Source organism: Culex quinquefasciatus, chromosome 2 (assembly GCF_015732765.1).
Source record: "Culex quinquefasciatus strain JHB chromosome 2, VPISU_Cqui_1.0_pri_paternal, whole genome shotgun sequence".
Lineage (NCBI taxonomy): Eukaryota > Metazoa > Arthropoda > Insecta > Diptera > Culicidae > Culex > Culex quinquefasciatus.
Genome location: NC_051862.1, coordinates 202,884,883 through 202,911,703, shown reverse-complemented (window position 1 = coordinate 202,911,703; position 26,821 = coordinate 202,884,883). Strand labels below are relative to the sequence as shown.

At 33.8% G+C, this 26,821-nt stretch overlaps 2 protein-coding genes across 2 annotated transcripts in view; one reads left to right on the top strand and one right to left on the bottom strand.

The window, feature by feature from the left end:
• Positions 1-6,895: 6,895 nt before the first annotated feature.
• On the top strand, positions 6,896-8,091 carry LOC6048505 (37 kDa salivary gland allergen Aed a 2). Its single transcript, XM_038251030.1, has 4 exons — positions 6,896-6,943; positions 6,998-7,201; positions 7,258-7,488; positions 7,545-8,091. The coding sequence occupies exons 1-4, from the start codon at positions 6,896-6,898 to the stop codon at positions 8,037-8,039; spliced, it is 978 nt and encodes a 325-aa protein (XP_038106958.1). The 3' UTR covers positions 8,040-8,091.
• A 33-nt stretch (positions 8,092-8,124) lies between these two features.
• Positions 8,125-26,821, bottom strand: part of LOC119766471 — a 28,446-nt gene continuing 9,749 nt past the window's right edge. The window contains exon 3 of the mRNA XM_038251029.1: positions 8,125-8,258. Within this exon, the coding sequence (XP_038106957.1) occupies positions 8,125-8,258 (134 nt within the window). The remainder of the gene's footprint in view (positions 8,259-26,821) is intronic.

Genomic DNA, 26,821 nt, shown 5'->3' with positions numbered 1-26,821 from the left:
TTTAATTAAATATTTCAAACCTTTAAGAATATACTATTTGCAACTGAGAATTGGTAGCCTTACTTCCAAAAAAAATAATCCAAGTAAAAAAATTGCAAATTAAAATGTTAGTTTTCGGGGAGAATCACTCTTTTCTGTAATATTTCTTCTTTCTACAATTACAATAAATTACCTTTGAAAAAAATACCATTTTAATCTAAATCTATATTATAAAATCTCTAACATGCTTGTTTTTAGAGTTATAACTTCAACAATTTTCGGCTGTGGAGCATATTCCTAAATAAAACTATTCTATACAATTTAACATGTAAATGCAAAATGAAACATGACAAGCCACTGGAATGCAAATCAATAACTCAGGTTGCTACTATTCATGTAAAGAACTGCTAGGTACCAACAGCTTAGAACACTGACTTGTCTTTTGTTTCAGGTTCACTACCCTCCGTTTAACTGACCAGCCCTATAGCTGACTTACCGCTTGTGGTTTATGACCTTTAATTATTTCCAGCTCCTGATACGAGTTGCGAACGACTTTAGTTTAGTTTTCAGAGCTACTTCGCGAGAGAGGTGCGAGCTAATGGTGCCAATAAACTACGGTATCACTTTGACAACGAGCGCCCGGCCAACGACCAGCACAAATAGTTCAAATGATTGCGAAAACGCGAGCTTTTTCGTGTCTTGTTTGGTCGTAATTTTTTTTTCTCTCTCTACTTCAACTGTTTGTTAGCACAAGACCTCTAAATTGGCTGTTAACAACAACGCCGGGACCGCCACGCCACGCCACCGGTAGCTGGCCTGGGTTGACGCCAAGGGAGCCTAAAAAATGGCCCAATAAAAAGTTGTCCCTTTGATCGAAAGACTTCGTCGCGGTGGTTGCCTAACGCCAAATTGGGCCTTTGTACGGAACAATCAGAACGCGGGCTTTAAAAGGACTATAAATTAGGGTTTTTTTTGGGTTCAAGTACTGTGCTGTTGATGGTGCAGTAAGTACTGTATTCGGTGCCAGCTTCAAATGGTGCCAATTTGGGATAATTGAGTGGTAATGAAGTGGTGTGGCCAACTCGTTGACATAATTCTTCTAGGGCTTAAAGTTCAAAACTTTGAAGATTTTTTCCGAAAAAAAGCAATTGATCAAATTCAACAATTTATCACATTCGCCAAACTTCATGCAGAACCTAAATGTGAACTATTTCCCTCCAGGTGCTACCTTAAACGACGTAGCAATTGTCCACCTCCCTCCTATTCGAACTGATACTGGAACCTGGGAGGGGGGGGGGAGGGGGTGAGAAAATGGACACCATCGTGGTATCGATCTTTCTGGTTTTGTGCCTGGAGCGGTTCGCAAAAGCCACACTCATGGTTAGTGGTCGTTCAATGGGTTTTAAATGTTGATAAAAAAAACAACCAAATCCCGGTGTCGCACACACTAAAGTCCGCAAAGGGACTTGCTGATCGTTTTGCGCCGATTTGGCGCATAATATGCGTATTTGTTGCGGTTGAGGAATAAATTAAGGTTTTTTTTTCTAGCGGTGAAGTCAAGTGGATTGACGTTGGGAATGAATAGATATGAAATAGTATTTTAAAATGTTTTTAATGGTTAAATTTTAAAGTTATTTTTTACTAACGGAACAGCATCCAATTCCATCGTGTCTCTAATGTTACCATATCAGCACTTTGACGTTCATTTATAGTAATACAATTATTATACAATCATGGATAACTGTTACGATAAGAGCTTAACGCGATCTGCTTAGAGTGTTATTTGAAAAGGTCCTATTCACATAGGAAATCTCATAGTTAAATGACCTTTTAAATTAAGTCATGTAATGGAATTGATTTGCTTATTGGATCGAAAGGCATGGTTTTCGCTTTATTAATTTAAACAGATACCCGATAAGCTGTATAAAAAACCATATTAAATATTAAAAATAGAACCAATCCCCAGATTAAATAATAAAGCTTTCAAAATGTCACAAACTCTAAATCAAACTAGAATTGAATCAGTAAAAACGATAAAGAGAAGTTCTTTACAATTTCGCAAATTCATGTGTGATTTTCAATTTTGTTTTTTTTTTATTTGGTTGAAACTTTTTTTTTATGTCACAGAAGCAATTTTTCATCATTGGTTAGTCCATATATATTATATAAAAATGGTATGTGAAAATTAGAAAATCTTTACCTTAATTAGGAATTTTCTGATCGATTTGATGTCATTAGCAAAGTTTTGGGTTATAATTTGGACTTATCAGAAAAAAATAGATTTTTATCTTTTCTTTTTATTGTGAAAGTGGAATTCCCAAAATATTTAATTTTGAATTTTCGATTTTTATATATGTTTCAGGAGACCCAAAAGTATTTTTAAAATTTGAGCTAAAGATAATAATAATAACATTTAACAAACACAAGTTTAAAAATCATTTTTAAATGCACAATGGGTAATTCTCTACCAACTCACACGAAATCGGGAAAAGGTGCCCCGACCCCTCTTCGATTTGCGTGAAACTTTGTCCTTAGGGGTAACTTTTGTCCCTGATCACGAATCCGAGGTCCGTTTTTTGATATCTCGTGACGGAGGGGCGGTACGACCCCTTCCATTTTTAAACATGCAAAAAAGAGGTGTTTTTCAATAATTAGCAGCCTGAAACGGTGCTGAGATAGAAATTTGGTGTCAAAGGGACTTTTATGTAAAGTTGTAGAACAGACAATTAAAAATTTTTTGATATATAGACATAAGGGGTTTGCTCATAAACATCACGAGTTATCGCGATTTTACGAAAAAAAGTTTTGATAAAGTTACTTTTTGTAATTGTCTGCTCTACAACTTTGTAGAACATTGTTTTACTCTAAAAAATAACCCTGCAAAGTTAGAAAAAACACGAAATTTTAAAATGAAAAATTTTGTTCTAAATGAAAAAATGACCCCTCTGAGTCAATGTAGATTCGGAAAGTACATTAAATTTCCCATTAAATGACATGTTCCAAAAATTTTTACAGTCGAGTAACGGAAAATGGGAGAATTTTTAAAACTTTTTTAGTGTTTTTTTCGATGAAAAATACGTTTTTCGGAATTCTGAGTACGCCATTAAATCGGGCGTATAATTTTGCATAAAAGTCCCTTTAACACCAAATTTCTATCTCATCACCGTTTCAGGCTGCAAATTATTGAAAAACACCTCGAAGGGGTCGTACCGCCCCTCCGTCACGAGAAATCAAAAAATGGACCTCAGATTCGTGATCAGGGACAAAAGTTACCCCTTTGGACAAAGTTTCACGCAAATCGAAGAGGGGTCGGGGCAACTGCTGTGTGAGTTGGCGGAGAATTACCCCAATTAAATTTCAATTTCAATTTATTGAAAACGAATAGGTTTCGTTAATTATGACAATTTTGCAAGCAACGTAAAATTCGTGAAGTTCAGCAATTTCCCCGGTATTCCGTGAAATTTAAGAATTTTAAAGAATCAGTGTAGTAAAGCTTACCAAAACTATGTCGACGAAGCTCTTTTATGGAAATTTAATAAGTTTTCATTTTTTCAAATGCTTTTGGAATCCTTGCATGTATTTACATCATTTCAATTGAATTAATTGTTAAAACATTGAGTAGAAAATGATTGTGAGCCAATGGCCAGTGGGAAGTGCTTTTGTTCAAATGTTTATTTTGTTTCGTGTAATAATGATTTAAAAATTTGACTGTATTCAAGGTCTAAAAAATGATAATTAAAATAAAATGAATCTCAAAATAAAAAACTATTTCAGTAATATTTAAGATTTCCATTGAAATCCTCCAAATATTTGAAAAAAAATTATACAACGGTTTTCAGCTTGAAAAATTATTATGCCCTATAATAACTAATTGCCGATTGATGATTTATTTGAAATTTGGTGTTTAAAATAAAATTTGAAAATTGCACTTTTTAGCATAGAAAAAATCACTAAGCCTTTTTTGTTGTATTTTATGTGCAACGTTTGCAAATTATACAGTCCAGACTCGATTATTTGAAGCCTCGATTATCTGAAGTTTCCATTATACGAAGTATGGGACTTTGGATAATCGAATCATGAACAAAATAATTATTTTTTATTTTCTTGCAAAATAATTATTTTGTGCTTTTCTGCACATCCAATTCGAGTTCTGCGACCCCAATTGAAATTCAAAAATCAAATTGAAAAATGCATTTTTTTCAAGATTTCATCACCGCCATTTTAACTACCATTTTGGATTTAAAAATTATACAGTACTTTATACTTGTTTAGGGGCACACCTAAGCTAAGCAATCAAAAATAAGACAACGAAAAAAAAAATATTTTCGTGATTCGATTATCCAAAGTGAAATTTTGCCAGGGCCTTCGGATAATCGAGTCTGGACTGTATAAATTTTAAGGTTAACAATTCTCAACATATGATCAGTTTTGTTTCATTCAATTCAAATATTAACACTGGAACGCCCAACGCATGTCCAACTTACACGGACGCTCAAGCCTCCCAAAAAAGGTGGAACGGTAACTTCAACTCGCTGGTTCTCGGGCATAACTCAACCAATCGGGACGATTCTTGTTTCCAGTGATTTGTAAGAATGTCTAGTTGATTCTAAAATTTTGCAGAACTTGATTTGAACAAATCTGTAATTTCTGCGACCGAAAACATCGTTCCACCTTTTTTTTTAAAACGACTGCCTCCGCGGAATTTTCGGCGATTTTTTTTACACGCGAAAAAAAAAGTTGGAACGATGTTTTTGATCGCAAAAATTACACATTTGATCAAATTAAGTTCTGCAAAGTTTAGGATCATCTAAACATCCTAACAAATTACTGAAAAAAAGAATTATCTTGATTGGTTGAGTTATGCCCGAAAACCATTGAGTTGAAGTTGCCGTTCCAACTTTTTTTGGAGCCTTGGGCGTTGGAATGTTAATGGGGCAAAACCACCTTTGCAATATATTTTCGAAAAGCTAAAAAAAATCCAACTGAATTTTCAAAGACTTAGTTAATCTGACTGCTGTTTGCTGAGATTTTACCTTTCAATGTTGCTCTCATTTTTCATTTGAGGCATCGGAAAATCTTGTTAAATAGTGAAATGGTTGTCAAAATTTCTGCAATTAAACATCTTTTTATTTCAATCAAGCCTAACATTTGGGAAATACTCCAAACATGTTTTTGAGACATTTTCAAATGTTATTCTTATTTCTAAATGTTAAATTGATGATGCAAAATGGATGAATTTAAAATATGGAATTCTTTATGGGTAATTCTCTACCAACTCACACGAAATCGGGAAAAGTTGCCCCGACCCCTCTTCGATTTGCGTGAAACTTTGTCCTAAGGGGTAACTTTTGTCCCTGATCACGAATCCGAGGTCCGTTTTTTGATATCTCGTGACGGAGGGGCGGTACGACCCTTCCATTTTTGCACATGCGAAAAAGAGGTGTTTTCAATAATTTGCAGCCTGAAACGGTGATGAGATAGAAATTTGGTGTCAAAGGGACTTTTATGTAAAATTAGACGCCCGATTTGATGGCGTACTCAGAATTCGAAAAACGTATTTTCATCGAAAAACACTAAAAGTTTTAAAATTCTCCCATTTTCCGTTACTCGACTGTAACAAATTTTGGAACATGTAATTTTATGGGAAATTTAATGTACTTTTCGAATCTACATTGTCCCAGAAGGGTCATTTTTTCATTTAGAACAAAATTTTCATTTTAAAATTTCGTGTTTTTTCTAACTTTGCAGGGTTATTTTTTAGAGTGTAACAATGTTCTACAAAGTTGTAGAACAGACAATTACAAAAATTTTGATATATAGACATTAGGGGTTTGCTTATAAACATCACAAGTTATCGCGATTTTACGAAAAAAAGTTTTGAAAAAGTTACTTTTTGCGTTTCTCTTTGTTTCGTCGTCCGTGTCTGTCGCGGGTGACCATGAACGGCCATGATCGATGACGACCAACTTTTTTAAAACTTTTTTTCGTAAAATCGTGATAACTTGTGATGTTTATAAGCAAACCCCTTATGTCTATATATCAAAATTTTGTAATTGTCTGCTCTACAACTTTGTAGAACATTGTTACACTAAAAAATAACCCTGCAAAAGAAAAACACGAAATTTTAAAATGAAAAATTTTGTTCTAAATGAAAAATGACCCTTCTGGGACAATGTAGATTCGAAAAGTACATTAAATTTCCCATAACATGTTCCAAAATTTTTAGTCGAGTAACGAAAATGGGAGAATTTAAAACTTTTTAGTGTTTTTCGATGAAAACGTTTTTCGAATTCTGAGTACGCCATCAAATCGGGCGTCTTTTTCATAAAAATTTCTATCTCATCACCGTTTCAGGCTGCAAATTATTGAAAAACATGTTCAAAGGAAGTCGCCCTCACGAGATATCAAAAAACGGACCTCGGATTCGTGATCAGGGACAAAAGTTACCCCTTAGGACAAAGTTTCACGCAAATCGAATAGGGGTCGGGGCAACTGCTGTGTGAGTTGGCGGAGAATTACCCTTATTACATAATTTATCAAGAGTCGAAAATAAATTAATTCAATTTGATTTTCAATATCATCATCGTTTTACCTTTTCCCGAACTTTGAATGTTGGATTGCAAAATAAAAAAAAAAGTCTTGAAACTTGTATTTATTTCCTTTTGAAACAGTGTGATTGTAGGCTTTCCATTTATTTTTTTATTTTTTATTATTCAAGTTTCATTTGCTATTTAGATCCAATTTTATTCTAAAAATTGAGAAAGTGATCTTGCTCTATAAAATAGCAACAAGAAAAGCAGAAATGAGAAAACAATCTGTATGCTCCATGTAATGTTGATACAAGTTGAGAACAACTGATAAAATAAACACTTTGAGGCTTTATAAACTCCAGCTCAGCTTAATCTGTTGCTCAACGATGAAGCTGGTACTACTTGTTGTAATTAGTTTTGCTTGTGCAGTTACAGTAAGAGTCGCTTTGTAAAAAGAACACTAACTTCTTAGTAATCTTTGTATAAAGTCCACAGCATGGGAACCACTATCTCCCGAAGAAACGCTTTTCATCATCACACGCTGCCAGGAGGACCACTTTCGTCATAATTTGACCAAATTGAAGCTGTGGGATAACTTTGTCCTGCCGAGCGATGACGTCGATACTGCCTGCTACGTGAAGTGCATCATTTCGATGGCGGAACAGTTTGACAATGATACCAATTCCTTTAAGGTGGATGAATCTTTTTGGTTGGGAGTTAGCAGCGTGGTTTAACGTTTAAATTACAGGCTGATAACGTCATGAAACAATACGAGGCGTTCAAAAGTTACACTAAATTGAAAAAAGGGGACGTTCTTGCGTATGAGAAAGATCTTCGAGGTCTTGGTACTCTTAAGGATACGGGTTGTACGAGTTTCTTCAACAAATATCTTCCAATTTACGAAAAGCATAAACTTGTCGTCAATAAGTTGCTTCTGTTAGATGCAAGCATTGCTGCTGCAATTTATAAAGACAATCCAGTGAGTGAAGTATTTATTTATTTTTAAAATGATTTATTTTTTCAAATTGTTTTCAGGATATCAAAAGACATAACGAATCAATTTTCAGACACTGTGAGAAGAAGTTTTTCAAACCGGAAGATGTTAAAAAGTTGTGCAACTTGAGAAAAACCGCCGTTACGGATCATCCCAGACTTGCCGAGCACGAAGCTTGCCTTCTCCGGGGGTTGCGATACACCAGACGGGATGGAAGCTTGAATGCTCAGGAGATTCTGCGTGATTTTCATCTGGTAAACATAACCTATGAAGACGAATATTTGAAGGAAGTGGTGAGGAATTGCTCTATCGAGGAAAGCACGAAAGACCCCGCCTATTTGACGTGTCTCTACGCCCATCATGAGTTGCAGGGGCCGATGTGGAAGGGCACAGATTACCGGGAAATCAGATCGATGAACTACTTCTACTTGCTGCGAGATCCTCCGGAGTATGATCCTAAGGAAATTCGAATGCAAGTGTGTGCGATTGACGCCGAGGTTGGTTGCGTTAATGGGAGAGAATGTGCTGAAGATTGATTTGAAAAAGGGACTTTTGCTTTATGAAAATATATAATTTCTGCGACATCAACTCTGCCACTTCTTGTCAAAATCAATTTCTGTTTCAGCTCTGTTGATAAGACTGTCCACAACCTAGACTACTGTCCGGTCTCTTGACCGGTGCTCGATGACTCATTCCGTGGCGCTTGCGGCTGTGCACGTGATGCATGCCGGCACAAAATTTGCTCTCGTCCAAGGCTGGAAAGCACCGCGCTCGTGGAAAAACTTGAAAGCGTAAGCAGACCAATAAATCAATAAATTAAAAACACCCTCGAGTACGTGTTTAGGGTTTAAGTAAAGTGGCCACTGGCCACCTCACTCCCGAGAGAGTGGTGTCCCCGTGGACCATGGAGTACATTGTTGGGCCAGAAAGGTGCCAATTACACACTCACAAAAAGCGTCCTAATAAAAATAAATAGTTGCGCCCGCGTGAGGGCGCGCGTGCTGGTTCGCGGAGTCCGGTTGGTCCAAATCCACGTGCCCACTAGTCTGTGATTAGAGAGGGAGAGGGAAGGAGCTCACGATAACTAGAATGCTATTAACGCGATATGAGTTGGCGTTGCTGCGTTCGATTTGGGTGGAGGTGAGTTCCATTGGAAAGTGCCAAAACAAAGAAACTGAGTTGATTGGATCGACCTTGTCAGTTTAAACATTTGGAAAACTTGTCAATTTCACTGAAAAATGAAGGGGGAAAGTTTCATAAAAAGTAATGTTTTACTTCACAATCATCAAATCCTTCCCCTATCAGTACGCAAATCGCCATGGATTCGGCCAACCACAACTGCAACACCAGCCCAACAGATTAAGCATATCCCTTTCGCTTGAAATAGTTACTTTCGCAGGTCCACACCAGGCCAGCTCCAACTTGGTCATTGCCGCCGCCGACAATCGGATATATTTTACGCTGCTTAAGTATTTAGGGACAGGTTTCGCGGTCTGTCTATTTTATTAGCTTATTATGTTATCTGCGCCGGACCTCTCCCAGTTCCACCCCCACCGGGCGGGAACCCTAAACTGCATCATCATGCCCCACCAGAAAGTGTGGCCAAACCCGGCCCAACCCAGGTCCCCGGTGCGGGAAGTGTTCCCCGGTGTGATTTGGCCACTCTTGCCCGCGCGAGGTATCTATTAGAGGACTGTGGTCGCAGCCGCGGACTAGGGCTAGGGCAGAGTATAGAGTTGAACTAGATTGTGATTAGCTCGCGGTGAAGGTGCACCCGGACCAGGTTGCCGATGGTTGGACAAACAAGCCGTTAACACGAGCCGCTAGGACAGAGGGAGAGAGCGAGACTTCGAGGAGAGGTCCCCGGTAATTGGAAGCATATCGAACAAATTAGGCACCGAAAGTGGCAGTGATACATCTATTGGGCTGGACAGGGCCTTGGTTAAGACAGTGTTTCTCAACCGGTGGCCATTCTAGGGGGGAATGAGGGTTAGTTATTATAGTTTCAATTTCTGTGAATTTTTACATTTCTTAAAACAATAAAATGATTTTTTTTTTTAATATTTCTGAGGTATTTGTATTTTTTTGGACTCACGCAGATTTTTTCGTGACAGATTTGTTGGTTTCTGTGAGATTTTTGTACACTTTTTAACAAGAATGTTTTATTAAATAATTGGCAGTTGACAAAAAGTTTTTCAAATATTATTTAAGTTTGTTTGAATTCTTCACGTTTTTTAGAGTAATCTGTCTTTTGCCACAGATAATTATTAATTTTATTTAATATTTATGCATATTTTATAATTGTATTTTTTTATTGTAATTTAAACGAAAAGAAGTTCAGAATAGTGGCTTTTCATTTTTTTTATTAAAATAAAACGTTTTCAAATACCTTCTATAGTTTTTTTTGTTATGAAAACTGCAATCTTTTTGCAAACCTAAAAAATTAATTATGTTTGTGCAATGATACCAGTAAATTAAATATAAGGTGAGGGGGGGGAGGGGGGGGGGGGTAGTGAAGTTCTTGCAAATCAGGGGGGAATGGATCGCAAAAGGTTGAAAAACACTGGGTTAAGAAGACGGGGGTTGCTTTCAGAAGCGGATTTTTGTTGGTGCGAAAGTTGGTGCACTCAAGGGAATTGAATTGCATTCTGCATGGGGCTTAAGTGAAAATTGTTTAATTGAATCGATAACCCAATTAAAAAAAAAAACTAAAAGTCAATTATAAAAACATAAAAACATAAAAACATAAAAACATAAAAACATAAAAACATAAAAACATAAAAACATAAAAACATAAAAACATAAAAACATAAAAACATAAAAACATAAAAACATAAAAACATAAAAACATAAAAACATAAAACATAAAACATAAAAACATAAAACATAAAAACATAAAACATAAAAACATAAAAACATAAAACATAAAAACATAAAAACATAAAAACAAAAAACATAAAAACATAAAAACATAAAACATAAAAACATAAAAACATAAAAATAAAAACATAAAAACATAAAACATAAAAACATAAAACATAAAAACATAAAAACATAAAAACATAAAAACATAAAACATAAAAACATAAAAACATAAAAACATAAAAACATAAAACATAAAAACATAAAAACATAAAAACATAAAAACATAAAACATAAAAACATAAACATAAAAACATAAAACATAAAAACATAAAACATAAAACATAAAAACATAAAAACATAAAAACATAAAAACATAAAACATAAAAACATAAAAACATAAAAACATAAAACATAAAAACATAAAAACATAAAAACATAAAAACATAAAACATAAAAACATAAAAACATAAAACATAAAACATAAAAACATAAAAACATAAAAACATAAAAACATAAAAACATAAAAACATAAAAACATAAAAACATAAAAACATAAAAACATAAAAAACATAAAAACATAAAAACATAAAAACATAAAAACATAAAAACATAAAAACATAAAACATAAAAACATAAAAAACATAAAAACATAAAAACATAAAAACATAAAAACATAAAAACATAAAAACATGACCCATACAAAGTTCCGTACAATTTTTGAGAGGATTATTCTGTAAAAATAGGTACACGGAAAAAACATTTTGTCGATTTTTTTTTCATATTTTTTTTCACAAATGCTAAACTTTCCAAAATCCGTAATTTTGAAATTTAGATTTTCTTTTTTCAAAAATCACAATTTTTTTCAAAAATCACTATTTTTTTTTCAAAAATCACTATATTTTTTTCAAAAATCACTATTTTTTCCAAGAATCACTATTTTTTTCAAAAACTCATAACTTAGCGGCTGAATTTTTAACAATTCCTCTCTATGGCTTAAGAGCTGCGAATTTTGTCCCCTAAAAAATATCAAATAATCTCGAAAATCAAAAAAAATACGGATTTTGGGAAATTGAAGCATTGTCCAAAAAGTTAATAAAAAAAAAAAAAAAAAAATGGCAAAATGTTTTTTTCGAGTACCTATTTTTTCTGAATATTCCTCAACAAAACCTACAATTTTGCCGAAGACACCTGATTGACCAGAAAATTCATTCAAAATTTAAATATTTTCGAATATGTACGTAAGTTTGAGCCAAACCAAAAAATATAAAATTTAAAAATGGTCAAGATTGACAGATTTTAAAAAGAATTGTTCAAGATTTAGAAATTTACTTTTTTATGTAAAATTAAATTTGCAATCAAAAGTACGACTTTTTGAAATTTTTAGTACAGAAAAAGTTTAATTTTAATTGATTTTTTAAGTGTTCTTTTCAAATAGTGACTATAATGGTCCATTGAGAAGTAAAAATATTCAAATCACAAGCCAAGGTTTCAATATTTTTATTAATTTTTTTTCTGAAAAGCATTATAAAACAGTTCAGTTGATGATTTATGATAACATCATTTGTTCCTAAATTATCAAAGTAGTGACGATTTTGTTTTTGCAATTTTTTTTGCATATATCATATAACGCAAAAAAAATTGCAAAAACAAAACTTTACTATTTAACAAGCCAATACTTACCAAATATTTATGAATGTTAAATTATTATCATCGTCGAAAAAAATATTTTTATTTTCTTAAGTTGTCAGACCGTCATTCTCATTAAAATATTTAAACTTTTTGGAAAAAAGAATTGTTTCCCTTCCTTATTTTTTGAACCATTTTTTCGTTGATACACACGGAGAGACCGTGCCCAGAAATTTTAACAATTAAAATTGTTGATTTTACTTTCGTAAATTTTAACAAAAACGTACTTGTTACTGCCAATATTCCGCTAAAATAACTAAAATTTAGTATTAATTTAATAACCTGTTTGTTGAAAATGCTAGAGGCAAAAAGCTAACAGATTTCCCGAACTCGAATGAACGTGCTCGACTGTTAGCTTTGGTTTTAGGAAAATCAAAATTTTGTTGGTTGAATATAATTAACATTTGGTTGAATATTTAAAAGATGAACTTGGGTTTGTTCACGTCTGTCATTTGAAGTGAGGATTCGAACGAGAGTGGTCGATTTGTTGAGTTTGTGTTGTTAATTATGAAGTGAGAGGATGTGAATGGTGAAAATTACACTATTTGGCTAATGTTGAAGTGGCAAATCAAAGTGTCGCAACTGGGGAGGTGGAATTGGTGAGTAGGTTTGTTGATGATTTCTTTGCAGGTGATAAACTATGAAGAGCAAGAGGACAACCTTCGCCATGAGGACCTCCAATGCGAGTGAGTTGAACACGTTAGAAGAATGTTTGATGGAACGAGAGGGCAAAAGAAGGAAAATGTGGGCCGACTCTTCACGGATAGAGCAGCCCGAGCAAATTTAACAAAATGTTGGTTAATCCAAGTAAGTATGGGTTTATTTTTGCACAATAATCTATCTAATGTGATTCTTATTAAAAAACTGAATAATTAAAAAGCTTCGTGCTTACGACGGATAAAATCTTAATGAATCATTATTTTTTTCAGAATCATCAATTATAAAATACATAGAAATGCCATGTGTACGCAACATAAACAACATAAAAAATAGAGATGAAGTAAAATATAAAAAAAAATATCTAAAATATATAAAAGTAGATAATTATTATCTTGAAAGTTTTGTTGCAATATGACTGCTCAATAAACTGGTAAGTAAAATTCAAAATATTTTTTTCAGGAATCGGAGTACGTTGTATAAATTGAATCAAATGCAATGAAAGTTTGTTGCCAAAAGTAATTGTTAAATAATGCAACCTTGGTAAGTAGCATTATTGATATTTCTTCTTTCCTCAATATAATTTCATTTATTTACGTTCCTTTTTTCAGTTTATAGCCGAAATTAAGAATTTTGTATTAAATTACTAATACATGTCACATGTCTATTTGCAGCAAAATTATGTGTCCAACCACAAGAAAAATAACTAAACCTGAGACCATTGTAGATGATGATGACTTATCGGATGATTTCACAGTGATGGTAAGTGGATACAACACTTAATTTTATACAACATAATAAAAATATAAGCTTAAAACTTGGTGAAAATTTTGCTCGATTTCTATTTTTCAGAAATTCATGTTAAATTAAACATCTTTTTTTAATATGTTTAACAAAATTTGTAATATGCTTTTTCATTATTTTTAGTTTAATGCATCGTATTTTTTAAAAACATTAATCAAACTTTACATGTTTTATAACAACAGTTAAAAAAAAAAGTTTTGTTTTGATGCTTTTTAACAGTAACTTAACAACTTCATGCAAAAAAAAAAAAAACAAATTAGTACAAAACTTTGAATTTTTAGGCAGAATAATTGCGAAAATAAAAACACTCAGCATTAATTTGTGAGGCATTATTACAAAATTTACTGCAAATTCAATAAAAATATTGCTAACAACAGCTAATTATTGACTACATGTACGAATATTTTTCTGTATTCAAGTAAGACAATAGTTAAAATATAGCTAGAAATTCGGCCCAGCCTATATTGTTAGATAATTAAAGAAAATATATTTCAACACTTACATAAATTATGTCTAATTAAGAAATGTTTTGTTATAAAATACTAATAATTTGCTGCATGCAAAAATATTTCGGTTAATACAACGAAAAAAAATGGTTGAAAAATAGTTGAAAAACATTTCCCAGCCAGTTTTTAACAGATTATTCCACAATATTTCAGCTGAAAACATGAATTTTTTAGTTAATTTTCTGAAAAAAATATTCTAGCAGTCGACTGCTAGAATTTTTTTCGGCCATTTAACCAACAAAAATGGCAATTCCAAGTATTTTTTTAGTTAATTTTAATGACCGGTGGTCAGCAATTTCGGGTTAACAAAATCAACAATCGATTGTTGAAAAAAAGCTGTGTAAAAAATTAACCCATACTTTTAGTTAAATTAACCAAGATTTTCTTAGATTTGCCCCGGCCAGTCTCTCCGTGCATGATCATTTTCAAAACATTTAGGAATGGAGGAAGGAATAAAAAATCGTTACCAAACTGAGTTATTCAATTTTAAAGTTCTTGCAGAAGGAATTATGTAAAAGTATTATCGGGGAACCAAAATTAATAACTCAAAAAGAAAACCCATGGCAATTATGGAAGTCGTTATTTAAAAGTAAAAAAAAACGCTTGAAAGATCCCTAACATTTTGATTATTTATTCATTTTATTTTAATTGAATCAATTTAAAAAACCATACTAAATTTCCTAAGTGAGCACTCAACTAGCAAAATCTGAAAGGCTTATGAAATTATCTCAGCTGAAAGGTTCTCCCAATCTCTGAATTGTAAATATAGCATCCTGAAGAAGAACTGTTAGGTTTGAAACACGAACTGAATCAAAAAGCCGTTCTCAACAGAAAATTTCAGGAACAGCAAAAGATGAAAAAAAAAATCGTTTGAGGCCGTTGCAAAGATTTTGCAAAGTTTATGTTACTTTTCTCTGGTCATAGTTTCAAATGTTTGTAAGGACAGTGATTTGGTTCTATTTCCACCCAATTTGCCAATTTCGAATTCTTAACAAATTTATTTAAAAAGATGCTGTAAGTTTACGTTAAAGAGCTGATAGCTGGACAGCTCCTATTTATTGTCAACAGATGACATACAAAAAAAAAAGTGTGGAAAAAATGTCTAAAGTACCCGGCGCACATAACAAAACTTATTTGGTATTGCCGAAATATTGAGTACAGTCATCCCACATATTCGGAACACCCACAAATTTGGAACACTTTTGTGGTAATTTGTCAATAGGATGCAAAATGCAACTTTTCTGTCGTCCCTGCTATTTTTAGGACCTTTATTTGGGCATTCTCTTGCTATTTCACTAGTGAAAATAGTACCATTAAAAAAAAACATATTTCAATACTATTTTATCCACAGCAGCAAAACACTGCCTCTAAATCGCCTGTTCCATAATTGTGGGATGTTATTGTGCCTCCAACAATTGTGGAACACCTGAAGTTACCTGATATTTTCACAAAAAAAGTTATCAGACTATGTTTAAAACACCACTAAGCTTGAGCTTTATTGGTTTCCGAGTGTAAAGTCATTTTTTTGTAAAAAATATGTGCTCCTGGTGAGAAAAAAAAGTTTGTTTACATCGTAATGTTAATGTCAATGTTTTTCTTCATAAACTTGATATAAAACATAAAAATGTGCAGCCGGTCTATACATCAATCGAAAGATCGCAAAAAAAGCTTTCACATGAAGTTAAAAGCAAATCATTATGTTCAATTATCAATTTTCTATGATTTGTTGAACATTGGCAGATCTCTAAACTGTTCCGAATATGAGGGATGACTGTACATCAATGTTCTTTGTTCCAGTTTTTAAACCTGCTTCCTAACTAAACGGTGGCCACAACATTCCAAAAAGTGCGTGGAATTTTTTAAACATACCCTCTTCGAATGTCAAACGCTGCTGACTTCTGTGCTACCTCTCCAACCCGTCGATAACTATCAACATTTCACATTCCAATCGACGGTACTAATCAAAATGCCACACTTTTTGATCGTTCAATTTTCAGGTTAACCAGCAAGTCAGAACCAGCTGCTGGTGGTGGTGAACTATTAGCAAACTTCGAAACCTCCTGACTGACGCAAAACAAGCATGCTCGAGTGGCCCGTCTACGAACGTATGGACGACCCCCGCGGAGATCTGATCGATCGGCTACCTTTCCCCCGACACACTCCAGTGAAGGACCTTCGAAATTTTCGGCTGCTGCGGAAGACTCGGGGCCAGGTGGTGGCGGTCGCGGTGTTTAATTTCAGCAGCAAATATTTTGACTGATTGAGCCGTTAGTGGCGGGCGGGCGTCACCCTGCACTCGAAAGCGTCAACATAATAAATTAGGTGAATTTGTTCGGTCGATTTAGCGCGAATTTGGGGCCACCCGATCGAACTGGTGGAGTTTGGGATTTGGGATAAAGATATACAAGCGAATTGTGGTGATTTAACCAGTTGGTTCGCGGTGGTCCCACAGATCAACGGGCCCGGAGCTCCCGGATGATTGATGATCTTCGCGGGTCACAATCGGTGGCAGGGCAGTTATATGGGCTGAAGCACTTTCTTCGAACTGTGACAAGCTTTTGAAAGTGGAACCAGGTGTTTTACCAAATATGACCTGCGTCATTTGGTTATGGTAGACTGATTTTAGCGATCTCCGACACATCAAAGTGCAATCCCTTCAAGCCTATCACATTAGCGTAATGAACTTCAGGGAAATCGGCTCAACTGCAAAGTGCACCATCCCCCCGTTACGGAACAGAAGAGATGTATTAAGGCCACCCCGCGCAAAGTGCAAAACCCTCCCGGGAATCACAACTTGGCCCAGAAGTGCGAACTCCACGTGTTCGATTGCGTCAGGGTTTTCAAGCCGGTTGGCGCGAAAAAAAAACTCAATGAAGTCTGCCAATAAGTCCCAAAGAAGGGAGTTGTGGGTGGTGAGAGGAGGAAGGTAGAGATCTTACCGGGTGTAGGTCCTAAAAGGGAAAAAGGAAAAGTTCAAACGCGCCAAAACGGTAGCGCTTTGATCTTGTGGCCTTTTGAGCAAAGTTTTTCGAATCGCACACGCGCGCGTGGTGGCACTTTGCAACGACGGGAAGGGAGCATATAAATATTAGGATGTAACAAAATGACACTTTTTTGCGGGCATTTCAGGGGATGATCCCCTAGGTGTACTGAGTCAGAATCCCAAATATGAGCCCGATTGGTTGCGACAGGACCTGGCGCTCCGGCTTTAAAGTTTAAATGGGATTTAACCCGTAAAATCGGTGCGTTTTGGTTTTTGCCATTTTTAAGTCCTTCAACGATTTTTGGATTTTTCAAAAACATCATGAGCTTATAGTTTGTGTTCCAGGGTACAACTTTGCCGAAGACTGCGAAGAGATTTGACCGCTCTGAAAAATGGTACAGAATTTACCAAATCTTTACTCTTGTTTTTCTGATAACTTAAAACATGTTCTGGCAACACTCGCTTTTGAGGCGCGCTTTCGGCAAACTATGCAACGCATGCTACGGGCGTCGCGACAGGTCGGCATGTATTTGTCCAAGCGTCGTGTTGTTGTTTTTGTTGTTGTGATTGTTGAGAACTAAAGTTCTTATGGAACTGGAAGAAGCTCTCCGGTTGACTCTCAGGGTTCAGTTGGATGCCCAGGCAGAACCGATTCTAAACCTTGCTCGAGTGCCAACTAACGCGGCTGTCTGGAAAGCGCTTTATCACGCACGGATGTTGTGTGCATTTTGAATATTCCGTATTCCGGAAGATATTTCGAGAGACGCGCATTTTAGTGAGAGTTTTCACTCGCTTTGTAATCAATCAAAGAGTTATGGCAATTTGGCAATAAAATCGGTCATAAACAAATTAATGTATTGCATTGACAACATAAGTAAATACTATTTTCATACAGCAGAGTTCTCTGGCTAGATATTTTGCGAATTCATTAGACACCAATTGCACTATGTTCGAGCATAGGTTCGCTAACATGTCCCCCAGCACCACAACTGGTCGAGACGAAAAAGATCCACACGGGAACGCTCCCTTAATGACAGGACCAGGTGGGTTTAGAACTAAATCCTGCGAGTCACTGCCAAATAGAATACAGGAATCTACGACAGATTAAAAGAGCAGCACCGGTGATTGAATCCACCGGCACCATCGAAAACATAAGCACAACATCCAAATTTTCTTTCCATGTGTCAAACTTTGACCGTTGTACGCTGGATGTTTTCTCGTTGCTATAGTTACGACGCCTGGCTCTGGAGGCGCGTGTTCAAAGAAAGTGTTGCCAATACAAATCAAAGAAATTAATGGCAAAAAGTTTTTTTATTTTCAAATCAATGTACAAGCAGTAATAATTATCAAATCTCTTCACAGTCTTCGGCAAAGTTGTGCTCTGAAACACAAACTATAAGCTCATGATGTTTTTGAAAAATCCAAAAATCGTTGAAAGACTTAAAAATGGCAAAAACCAAAACGCACCGATTTTACGGGTTAAATCCCATTTAAACTTTGAAGCCGGAGCGCCAGGTCCTGTCGCAACCAATCGGGCTCATATTTGGGATTCTGACTCAGTACACCTAGGGGATCATGCCCTGAAATGCCCGCAAAAAAGTGACATTTTGTTACATCCTAATAAATATGTTTCTATAATGCTATCCCGAAGTGGGTATGAGAAATCGACATTTATGACGGTTCCTCGGATTTCATACGTGTGTGTGCCGCCAGAGCCAGAGCTGCTGTGGAGTTTCTATAATGCTATCCCGAAGTGGGTATGAGAAATCGACATTTATGACGGTTCCTCGGATTTCATACGTGTGTGTGCCGCCAGAGCCAGAGCTGCTGTGGAGCAATCGTGCCAAGAAACGAACTGGTGCGATTTTATGCGCAGCTGATTAAAAATTAAATCAGATAATTTTGTCTATAATTCGCTCGCAGTGACAAGCCACTAATAAGGGACACCCTCCGTGGTAGAGATCGACACGGTGCACAGACAGTTGTACGGCACACCAGCAGCTAAACCTGCTGCAGGGCACATGCGTGACTCATGAAGTGCGATTTACGGATTGGAAAATTTTAGAAAAATCATTTACCGTGTATCTTACTAAAATTTAGTGTAAAAACAAGTAGTTTTTTCAACCATGATTTTTTTTGCAGTTAGAAATCCTTAAAAAAATCCTTGATTTTACAGCTTTAACCTGGTCTTAAAAAAATGGTATATCTAACAATATTATTAGTGAATTTTACTTATTTGCAAGCTGGAAAAAAGCTGTCAGTCTCAAAAGCTGTATGTTTACAAAAAGTCTATAAGAGATTTTAGCAAAATTTAATGGTATTCTGGGTGGTTTTGTGGTTAGCCCAGCAAGTTTTTAAACTATTCACCCAGACTTTTGAATGATTTAACTCTTTTTTGTTCTTGCTACGTTTTTCGGTAAGTTCTACCAAATAACAAAAATACAAAAAAAAAAATCTTAACTACTAACTACTTACTTAATTAAACTAAGGCCGTTGCAAATATTTTTTTATAATATAAATTTCAAGCCTAAGTTTCAACATTTGGATAAAAAAAGTGTTTTAAAATGCATTTTACAGGCGTACAGTTGCTTTCCAACCATTAGTTTTGAAAATATTGACGGATTTATTTTTCGCAAAAATAAAAAAAAACTTTTCGTGGGACTGTACATTGCTATTTCATGAAAATTTAAAATGTTTTCAAAGGAGTTCAAACATGCTTAATATGATTAAATACGCGGGAAAATGCATTTGAACTGGTTTTCAGTTGATTAAATTTTATTTTTCATTGAAATTTTGAAGTTTTTCGAAGAAAACATATTTTTTTGCTCCTTAATTATTTAGAGCAACTTTGAAGGGGGGGGGGAGAGGGGGGGGGGTTACATAAACTTTGAAAAATATTTGCAACGGCCTAAACTTAATTAAACAAAGTTTTGATAAAACAAACTAAACGTTTCACTAACTTGAACAAAACTTCACTTTTTTACAGTTTATTTTATTCAAAATTTTTGAAAATCCTATAAATTTTTAATTCATTTTAAAAATTTACTCTATCAAACCTTAAATCCAAATACATTGAATTTTACCAAAATTTTAATAAATTCAACTAAATTTGACTAAATTCACCAAAATTGAAATGATATTTACTAAATTTAACTTTGTTTACAAAAATTTAATTAAATTGAGCTAAATTTACCTCGTTTTTATATATAACCAAATTCAGCTTGCTTATTTCAAATGTTTGCTAATTTGGCTGGTTTTTACTGTAATTGAATAATTATATCTAAATTTTACTAAACATACAAAATCAAATTATACTCAATTTTAAAAAAATGTTCCTAATTTAACAAAATTGAATTAAATTTAACCTAATCTAGCTTTATTCATCTTGAATTTACTTTATCTAACTTGATTTAGCTTTATTATACTCAATTTATTTTAATTTTCTTCAATTATTCTAATATAACGTAATTTACTAAATTTTACCTATATTTAACCAACCCTTTCTATATATGAGTTAAATAATAAAATTTATTATGAAATAATTAAACTTATTTTTACTTAATTTAACTCATTTTTTTGATTTAACCTCATTAAACTAAACTATTCTCAATTAAACTTGATTTAACTCAATTAAACATTTAATTTGTTTTAGTTTTGTGGATCCCTCAAAAGGAAAAACTTTTTTCCATTGAGATTTATCCTTAGTATAAACAGTAGTTAATCTTCATTACACACCAATATTAGCATTTCTTTCGAAAACACTGTTCTCCGCATAAATTTAGTTCGCCTTCGTCTTTCACACTAACTTTTGTTAGCTAAGCATTCAAGTAGACCACTACCAGGGGCCCAATTATGAGCTTTTTGTTGTGGGGGTGTCATGGAGGTTCCTTTAAATAAAAAAAACACATATTTTAACTGAATTTAACTTAATTTTGTAAATTTTATTAAGCCTAAATTTATGAAAAAAAAAAACACTTTATTTCACTTGATTTTACTAAGTTTTAATTTATTCTTCATAACTTTAATTAATTTTACTGAATTTTAATAAATTTTATTTATTTTTTTTTAATTTAACTTAATTTTTCTTAATTTTACTAAATTTAACTTAATTTCACTTAGGGTTCTTTACCAACTCACACGAAATCGGGAAAAGTTGCCCCGACCCCTCTTCAATTTGCGTGAAACTTTGTCCTTAGGGGTAACTTTTGTCCCTGATCACGAATCCGAGGTCCGTTTTTTGATATCTCGTGACGGAGGGGCGGTACGACCCCTTCCATTTTGGAACATGCGAAAAAAGAGGTGTTTTTCAATCATTTGCAGCCTGAAACCGTGATGTGATAGAAATTTGGTGTCAAAGGACCTTTTATGTTTAATTAGACGCCCGATTTGATGGCGCACTCAGAATTCCGAAAAAACGCATTTTTTATCGAAAAAACACCTAAAAAGTTTGAAAAATTCTCCCATTTTCCGTTACTCGACTGTAAAAATTTTTGAAACATGTCATTTTATGCGAAATTTAATTTACTTTTCGAATCTACATTGACCCAGAAGGGTCATTTTTTCATTTAGAAAAAAAATCATTTTAAAATTTCGTATTTTTTTTTTCTAACTTTGCAGGGTTATTTTTTAGAGTGTAACAATGTTCTACAAAGTTATAGATCAGAGCAATTACAAAAATTTTAATCTATAGACATAAGGGGTTTGCTAATAAACATCACGAGTTATTGCGATTTTACGAAAAAAAAGTTTTGAATAAGTTGGTCGTCGTTGATCATGGCCGTTCATGGTCAAACGCGACAGACACGGATGACGAAACAAAGAGAATCACAAAAAGTTTCAGATCAAAGAGGGGTCGGGGCAACTGCTGTGTGAGTTGGCGGAGAATTACCCCTTAATTTTACTTTGCTTTACCTAATTTTACTGTACTTTATTTAGCTTAATTTAACTAAATTTAACTAAATTTTACAGAATTTTACAAAATTTTACAAAATTTTACTAAATTTTACTAAATTTTACTAAATTTTACTAAATTTTACTAAATTTTACTAAATTTTACTAAATTTTACTAAATTTTACTAATTTTTACTAAATTTTACTAAATTTTACTAAATTTTACTAAATTTGACTATATTCAACTTAATTTTACTTTATTTTACTTAATTTTACTTAATTTTACTTATTTTACTTATTTTACTTATTTTACTTATTTTACTTATTTTACTTATTTTACTTATTTTACTAAATTTTACCTAAGGCTGGTACAAATTGACCGAGCCACGTCGCCCAGTGGTAACGCTTCCGCCTCGTAAGCGGTAGATCGGGGTTCAAATCCCGGCTCGGACCAACACAACTGGTGATCTTTTCCCTTCTGGAATCGATTGCTTAGTAAAGGGAATGTAGTGTATCGTCACAAACTGGACCTTATCAGGACACCTTAGGGAGGCGACCTATGGAATGTTAACATTAACCTTAACATGTTAACATTAAGTTGAGAATGAAACTGCCACTGAACCCCGCTTTGTAAATGCCGGTCCCGATACTCTTCAAGGGTGTTCCCCTCAGGAACAGGGAAAGATGTACTTTACTGGTACAAATATTTTTAAAAGTTTTTGTCCCCCTTCAAAATTGGCCCGAAAAATCAGGGGGCAAAAAAATATTTTTACAATAAACTTCAAAATTTCAATGAAAATTCATGTGCAACCAACTGAAATCAAATTAAAATACATTCTTCTGCGTTTAAAATCATTTTAGCATGTTTGGGTTTTTTTGAAAATTTTCGATGCAAAATCTTTTTTTTCGATACAATTTTTGTTTTTGTCAGATCTTAGATTTTTTGAAAACTAATGATTGCAAAACAACTGAACTAGTGTAAAATGCATTTTAAAACACTTTTTTCATTTTTATGTGAAGACTCTGGTTTGCTATTTAAATTTTTCGGCCGAAGGACAAAAACTTTTTTAAATATTTGCATCGGCCTAATTTTATCTAATTTTACTTAGTTTTACTTTATTTTACTTAGTTTAAATAAATTTTACTTAATTTTACTTAATTTTACTTAATTTTACCTAATTTTGCTTAATTTTGCTTAATTTTACTTAATTTTTCTTAATTTTACTTAATTCTACTTAATTTTACTTAATTTTACTAAATTTTAATTAATTTTACTTAATTTTACTTAATTTTACTTAATTTTACTTTATATTACTTAATTTTAATAAATTTTTCTTAATTTCATTTAATTAACATAATTTTAAGAAATTTTATTTAATTTTAAGAAAAATTTTATAAAACAATTTAATTTAAAAAAAATGGGCAAAATCATCTAAATTGAACAAATTGGAACTAAATTTGACTAAATTCAATTCTACTTAATTCAACTAAATTTTATCAAATTTATCCAAATGTTATCAAATTTAAGCTTATTTTTAATGTATTTTATTAAAATTTAACTAAATTTAACACATTTTTACTAAATTTAGTTAAATTTAACAAATTTTTAACTAAATTTAATCAACTCAACTGAATTTAACTAATTTCCACATTTTTTTTCTTATTTTAATCAAATTTAACTGAGCTCAAATTTACATATTAAATTTAAATTTAATTTTATTTACTTAGTAAAACTTGATTTGATTTACTTTGACTAAGCATAACTTGATTTGACTTAATTTAACATAATTTAAATGCATTTATCATTATTTACCGCTATTTTTTTATGTGCTTAAAAGGCGTACCCGGGCAGACGGTAGTAACTAAATTCATGTCATTTCAATAACAAATACTGTTGAAATAACAGAAAGTGTTATTTAATGTTCTAGAAAAATCCATTTTTGCATGAGGGTTTAATAAAAGTTAATGTTATCATAAAAAAATGCTATCGGTCTGATACTAGTTAAAGCCAAACCAACTTTGGAGTAACATTTTTTGTAATGGAAAAATAGCTTCAACTGATATTGGGATCGGATTTGTTGTTAAAATAACAAAAAATAAAAGTGCAGTGTGGACAACCGCCATACTCCCCCTCCCCTGCCAAAGTGATCACGTGGTTTAGGGATGCCCCCACTTTATGTTAAGTACATGTTTTTGCCTACACGGAAAGAAATCATGTAAACTAATCCGGTAATTCTGTGTTGTTGAATTCGTTCCAGTGTTGCTCTTAAATTAAACATAAAACACTATTATTTATGATCTGAGTTACAAATAAAAATGCTTCAAATTTTAACTCTTTCCAAAACAACTTTGTACCGCTAATCCATTACATATTGAATTACAACTTCAACATAATAGCAACAAGCTCAAAGCTTCCACCCCCACGCTCCTCACCCAAAGAGTCGTCAACTCTTAGCCAGAAACTGCGTCTACGCACCATTACCCTAAACCTAACCTAACCCAACGCTTTCGAATCCAAAAAAGTCACAACTGCGTAAATAATCCAATCGAAACGAAGGGGGAAAACATTTTGATTGATACAACTGGAAAGATTTCTGCGCACCGATTAAACGACCCCCGTCGGTGGCGGCCACTGGACATCGACGTTCGGCGGGACGCCATCAAAAGCCCGCAACGCAACGTTCACTGAACCGGAGGTAATCATAAGCTACCACACCGACTTCAACGACTCTAACGGCGCGCGGTGGCAAAGGCCAAGAAAGTTACGCCACTTTGAGTTTTTTTTTTGTTAGGACTCGTACGCAACTCCACGTTGAGGGAACACATTTGAAAATGTCCTAATCAGTCGTTGTGATCAATTGCGTTCAAGTTCTGAACCTTATCCAAAAGTGAATCGAGAGTCTGCAGAATCGGGTCAATATTTGGCTGAGCGCCCGGTGCGGACTACTATGATTAAGCTGGTGGTCGACTGACTGACTGACCAACTCGCTTAACTACCGGTCAACTGTGTACTAGCTAGACTAGACTGACTGACCGGGACAAGAGTTGGCTTAGCGCGTGCGGCTTTTGACCAATATTTGACCAGCTGCTGGCCCAGCTAAGCCATGCTACGCGTTCGGTCGTGTGCGCTATGGACTTTTCGATACTGGTTTCGGTTTCGATTACCCACTTATGATATCATTCCGGTCGAATCATGCAAACATTAAGTCGACATGTACCGGCTAATGATACACGCGGGGTTGCGCCAGGGACGTGTCCTGGCGCGGGGTTCATGGCGCCCTCATGACAGTGAGACTTGGATGTTTTCTTCGGATGACTCTTGGATATGTTTGAAAATCTATATTAATTATTTAAAAAAAAAAAGATTGATTCGTGATGTTCATAATGTAAAAACTGCAAAAAATCACAAAAAATGAAATAAATAAATACTTAAGAAGTTATTTACATCAACAAAACATTTTCAAGTTGATTAAAAAACTAGACTCAATTTGTTTTTCACTTTTCGCTTTTCATTCTAATTATTTTTAAGGATTTAATTTAGTTTAGTTTTTTTTAAATCAAATATGAGTTAGTCAAACCTTAGTTCAGTTAAGTCAATTACAATGTCCATGTTCCGAAACAAGAGCGAGTTTTTCACCAGTGTGTAACAAGTCGTATCGAGATGCTATACATATGGTACGTTCGTTTGATGACTAGTTCCACACTGAGTGCCGCACTCAGAGCTGTCAAAGCGTTTCTTTGAAGAAACTCGCGCTAGTTCCGCACGAGGTTTGCCGCCATGTTGGAACTGAAACTCTAGTACCGCACTCGATATTTTTTCAGTTTCATGCGCACTGACAAATGACGTTCGATTGAACCAAAACTGGCTCTTCAAACGAACGTACCAATAAGATGAACTCATGCCAAATATGAGCCCTCTACGACAAAGGGAAGTGGGGTAAAACGGGCATTGAAGCAATTGTGTCAAAAAAACATGAAAAATCATAAAAAAAACTAGATCAATTCCAACTCTCTTAGATGCATTCGAATGGTCTTTTGAAGCACTTCAAAATGTGCTATATACATCCAGGATTGGTTTGAATTTTTCTCATAGCTTTTGCAAATTACTGCTAAAAATGTTTTTTTAAACCTTAATATATTTTAGCAACAGCCTCCAATAATGGCGGTAGGCAATAATTTTTGTAGTGTTCCAGACTATGCCTCTGTGCATTTGTTTACAATTCAAATATCATAAAGTTATTCTAAAGAAAAAAAGTGAAAAAAAAAATAAAAACTTTCTGTGAAAACATAAAAAATATTAGAAAGACAAAATTTAATGAAGCAGGTGGTAGAATCGGCAAGTTAAATGCAAATAAAAACACTAAATTTAGACAAGAAAAGTAAAGTTTTTCGTAGAACAAAAGGTGCTCAAAATGACCTCCTGAACATGGGAAAAATAAAAATTTGAGCGGTAGAGGATTAAAAAGACTTTGATAATGTAAAATGCACAAATGAACGTTATTAAATGCATTCCAACTTAATTAAAATCAATTTTGCCAAATTTTTCGATGAAGGTTTAAATTCTGGTTGATACTTGATAATATTGCATTATTTGTTCCCCTAATTTTTTGGGGAATTTATAGCCTGAAAAAATCGACTTTTTTCACTGTTTTCGAAAATTTTAAGGAGCTTGTAGCTAAAAAGATGGATTTGTTGGCATCTAAATCCGCCAAAAAAAAAAAAATAAAATAAAAATGATTACTGGGTAATTCTCCGCCAACTCACACAGCAGTTGCCCCGACCCCTCTTCGATTTGCGTGAAACTTTGTCCTAAGGGGTAACTTTTGTCCCTGATCACGAATCCAAGGTTCGTTTTTTGATATCTCGTGACGGCCGTACGACCCCTTCCATTTTTGAACATGCGAAAAAAGAGGTGTTTTTTCAATAA